The sequence below is a fragment of the Oryctolagus cuniculus genome, chromosome Y (genome assembly GCF_051225735.1).
Source record: "Oryctolagus cuniculus isolate XC-2025 breed Fujian yellow rabbit chromosome Y, ASM5122573v1, whole genome shotgun sequence".
In the NCBI taxonomy this organism is placed as follows: domain Eukaryota; kingdom Metazoa; phylum Chordata; class Mammalia; order Lagomorpha; family Leporidae; genus Oryctolagus; species Oryctolagus cuniculus.
Window position 1 is genome coordinate 11259665 of NC_142889.1, and position 4710 is coordinate 11264374.

At 39.1% G+C, this 4710-nt stretch overlaps 1 protein-coding gene across 1 annotated transcript; it reads left to right on the forward strand.

Moving 5' to 3' along the window:
- Nucleotides 1–3338: 3338 nt before the first annotated feature.
- Nucleotides 3339–3716, forward strand: LOC149119229 (vomeronasal type-1 receptor 90-like). The gene has a single exon (XM_089325301.1). It carries the CDS (start codon nt 3339–3341, stop codon nt 3714–3716), a length of 378 nt encoding a protein of 125 aa, XP_089181427.1.
- Nucleotides 3717–4710: the final 994 nt, after the last annotated feature.

The window sequence follows — 4710 nt, forward strand, 5'->3', positions numbered from 1 at the left end:
AGAAATGAGGCAGGGATAATCAGCCAAATATCACTGTGGCAGGAGAAGAAAATATTGAAATCCTTATCTACTTGCTTTCATGTAATTATGTTATCTCTTTCACCAAACATCTCATAACGTAGGACACTATAAATACATATATATATATATGTATATATACCAAAATAAATATTTTTAAATACTCTACACACATATGTCTGGTGCGAAATGGCTCAATCTCATAAATGAATGGAAGAAGCACTGGGACCAATATCATACACTGCTTAAATATATAATTGAATTGATTATGATCCTTGAAATGTGGAGATAGTTCATCTTCTAGTCAATATGGTCATGGTACTTTTTCTGGTTCCATGGGTACAGATACACATTTTTTTGTTTGTTTATTTGTTTTTGTTTTTGACAGGCAGAGTGGACAGTAAGAGAGAGAGACAGAGAGAAAGGTCTTCCTTTTGCCATTGGTTCACCCTCCAGTGGCTGCCGCAGCTGGCGCACTGTGGCTAATGCACTGCGCTGATCTGAAGGCAGGAGCCAGGTGCTTATCCTGGTCTCCCATAGGGTGCAGGGCCCAAGCACTTGGGCCATCCTCCACTGCACTCCCGGGCCATAGCAGAGAGCTGGGCTGGAAGAGGGGCAACCGGGACAGAATCCAGCACCCCGACCGGGACTAGAACCTGGTGTGCCAGTGCCGCAAGGTGGAGGATTAGCCTAGTGAGCCACGGCACCAGCCAGATACACGTTTATGGAGCAATTATTCATTTATGATACATAGTGCTTTTGCTCTAGTTGATTAAGCCATTGAAGCAAATTAGAGGAGGCAAGATGGCGGAATAGGAAGGGAGCACACTGATAGTCTGGGGAGAGACAGTTTAATAAAAGTGGAGATACTGCAGCTTCAAGGAAGAGTAGGGGAAGAAACAGCAGAAGAAACTCTTCCGGAACGAGTGATTCACAGTGGACCTGCGTGGAGAGCATGGGAGCCCACAGTTTGGGACAGCAGCAGCAGACTCAACACACCAGCGCTGGAACGCGAGGTGAGCCAAACTTCAATAGCCCGAGACACCAGCCAAAAAAGGAAAGGAGAGACTAGAGGGAATGACCCCAGGGGGAAAAGTTCACCAGGCTAACTAGAAGAGAGAGAGAGAGAGAAAAAAAAGTGACTGATATGGACATGGGTTTCTCTCTCTCTGCTCACCTCTCAAAGGTGAGCAAGACAAAGAGCAGGCGCCATCGTGAACATACGTCATAAGCAGAGCAACCTAAGGTCTGCACCGGCCCTGAGCCTAGCAGAAAAACCTGACTCTGGGTGGGGCGAATTAACAGGAGATTAGGAACTAGTAAATTTGTGGCGCTACTGAACTGAGACTGTGAAAAAAGAGACGGTGGGGGAGAGAATTCACGGAATTCACGTGAGTACTCTTCAGAGACACTACAATTCCGTAACTTTGGCAACCCAGTGGGAGACTGAAGGAGAATTTGAGCCCACTCTGAGGGCAGAACAGATTCCCTGTGTGGTCCTTGGGAAAGAGCTTCCAATCTCTGGCTCCTGTGGGTATATCGTTTGCCTGCTAACTACCTCCAACTTAATTCAGCTGTGTAGAATTACTTCCCTTTTGGATCAAAAAAAGAAAGAGAGAGAGGAAGATCTACCACACCTAACCTGGGAGTGTCACCTTTGGCACACCAAACAGAGCTCTCAGGCCACACCCACCTCAAGCCTCTAAGGCTCCATCAAAAACAGACAGTCCACTTAATCTAGAGTCACAGTATAACAAGAAAAAACACCACAGTGAAGAAACCAAATATTTCAATATGCCAAATAACAAACGCAAAAACAGAGGTAATAAAAACAAGGAAGTCACCATGACGCTCTCAAATGAAAAAGACACCCCAATTCAAGATTATGAAGATGATGAGATAGAAGAAATGCAAGAAGCAGATCTCAAAAAATTGATAAGAACATTAAGAAGTTCTCAAAAACAAATTCTTGAACTACATAAAGCCTTAATGGACAAGATTGAAAATCTCTCTCGTGAAAATGAAATATTAAGGAGGAATCAAAATGAAACAAAACAATTAGTACAACAGGAAACTGTGATAGTGACTGAAGTAAAGAATTCAATAGATCAAATGAAAAACACAATAGAGAGCCTTACAAACAGAATGGGTGAAGCAGAAGAGAGAATATCGGACTTAGAAGACAGAGAACAGGAAAGGATACAGTCAGATCAAAGAAAAGAAGAAGAAATTAGAAATCTAAAACATATTGTCAGGAATCTTCAGGATACTATTAAAAAAAACAACATTCGGGTTCTAGGAGTTCCTGAAGGGATGGAGAGGGAGATAGGATTAGAAGGCCTTTTTAGTGAGATATTAGCAGAAAATTTCCCAGGTTTGGAGAAGGACAGATACATTCTAGTACAGGAAGCTCACAGAACCCCTAATAAACACGACCAAAAGAGATCCTCACCACGACACATTGTAATTAAACTCTCCACAGTGAAACATACAGAAAAGATCCTAAAATGTGCAAGAGAGAAACGTCAGATTACTCTCAGAGGATCTCCAATCAGACTCACAGCTGACTTCTCATCAGAAACCCTACAAGCTAGGAGGGAATGGCGAGATATAGCCCAGGTACTAAGAGAGAACAACTGCCAGCCCAGAATATTATATCCTGCAAAGCTATCATTTGTGAATGAAGGTGAAATAAAGACTTTTCATAGCAAACAGAAATTGAAAGAATTTGTCGCCACTCGTCCAGCCCTGCAAAAGATGCTTAAAGATGTGTTGCACACAGAAACACAGGAACACGGTCATCAATATGAAAGAAAGTAAAGGAAGGAAAGCTCACAGCAAAAGATCACAGGGAATTCAAAGCATATATTAGAACTTACCTTTGGCAAATGGCAGGGCAAAGTTACCACTTATCAATAGTCACATTGAACGTTAATGGCCTGAACTGTCCAGTTAAAAGACACAGATTGGTTGATTGTGTTAAGGAGCAAATTCAACAACGACTTTACCAACTCCGCTATGTGCCTCTCATTAATTCATGCATGCCATGTGGTTGCAGATATGTTCGAGTCACTGAATTTTCTAAATGACTTAAAATGTAAGGTTTTGCTCTATATGATCAGGGTAATGAGGGGTCTCTCCATCAGTACTACGTCCCTCTTGAGCATCATCCAAGTCATCACCATCAGCCCCAGCACCTTCTACATGTCAAGATTTAAACATGGACTCACAAATTATATTACTCAGGCTTTCTTCTGTTTTTGGTCCCTCAACCTTTCTTTCAATAGTAACATGATATCTACACTGTAGCTCATTCCAACATGACCAAACTACTCAATGTTAGTAAGTATTGCTCACTTTCCTCAATGAATTTTATCATCATGGAAATATTTTTCACACTTGCATTGTCCCAGAACATCTTTGTAGGAATCATGCTACTCTCCAGTGCATACATGGTGATTTTCTTATCTAATCATCAGAGGAGGTGTGAATACCTTCACAGCATAAGTGTTATCCCAAGAACCTCCCCAGCAAAAAGGGCCACTCATACTGTCCTGCTCCTGGTGAGTTTCTTTGTGATCATGTACTGTGTGGATATCACAATGTCATCTTTCTCAACTGTATTGTGGAAATATGATCCAGTTGTCCTGGATGTCCAGAGACTTGTGGGAAATGTGTATGCCATGCCAGTCCTTTGATATTTTTTAGCTCTGATAAAAGAATAATTGGTACTCTGAAAAATGTGATTGATATGACAATTTTAACAAGTTGATGAAACAAATCTGAAAAGCTGAATTCTAACTCTGTTAAATATTCAAAAAATTAGGGAATTTTAATTTTAATTTAAATGTGTAGAATTTTACTTGTCTTTTTACTTGTAACCTTTTTTTTTTTTTACTTTGACAATGCCTCCCTTAGTTCAATGGTCTCCATGTATTGAAATTACTTCTTAAACTTTCCAAACTTAATGTAGGATTTTTTTTCCTTTAGACTTGGCATCTATGAAGCTGCTTTTGCTACCTAATCCTTAGATCTTACTTCAGAAGGTAATCTGCATATTACTGTTTGTTGAAAGCATATTAACTAAGCATCCAATTCTAGTTTTACTGACAGTTTCTCAATGATCTGTTACTAGTTATTTCTGCTTTCACATATATAAACTATGGAGATTTTTCTCATGTCTTTGCAGATTATCATCCTTTTCTCATTTAAGTCTTTTCTTTGATGTTACCACTTTTCTGAATTCACTGATTTGTGTCTTCTTGTCAATTTTGGATACCTGAACACTAAGTAATTCTTAGACTAGCTTCTTTGATATCTTTTATATAATCCACACAATTAGATTATTTAATTTCTTTTCATTCTAACCTTTGTATATGTAGGTTTATATTTTTAACTTCTATTGATTTTCTCTTTTTATTGTACTTCTACTAACTATGTTCAGTAGTTTTTTCTTTGGCTCAGTCTAATGTTTGACATACATTTTATATAAAGTAGACCCAATTTACTTGCTGTTTCCCAAATATGCCTTTTTATTCATTTGGGTGCTTGTTATTTTCATGTATTTTGTGATTCTCCCATCTGCATTGTATTGAATTACATGTTTTAAAGATAATCCCCCTGTCTAAAGCTCATGTAATGTGAAATTTTATTTTGGTAGGTTATTTCTGTGTGAAAAAGTAGTTAAGATTA

Coding starts and splice junctions, on each gene's coding strand:
- LOC149119229 (XM_089325301.1), top strand. CDS start 3,339: ATGACCAAACTACTCAATGTTAGTAAGTATTGCTCACTTTCCTCAATG.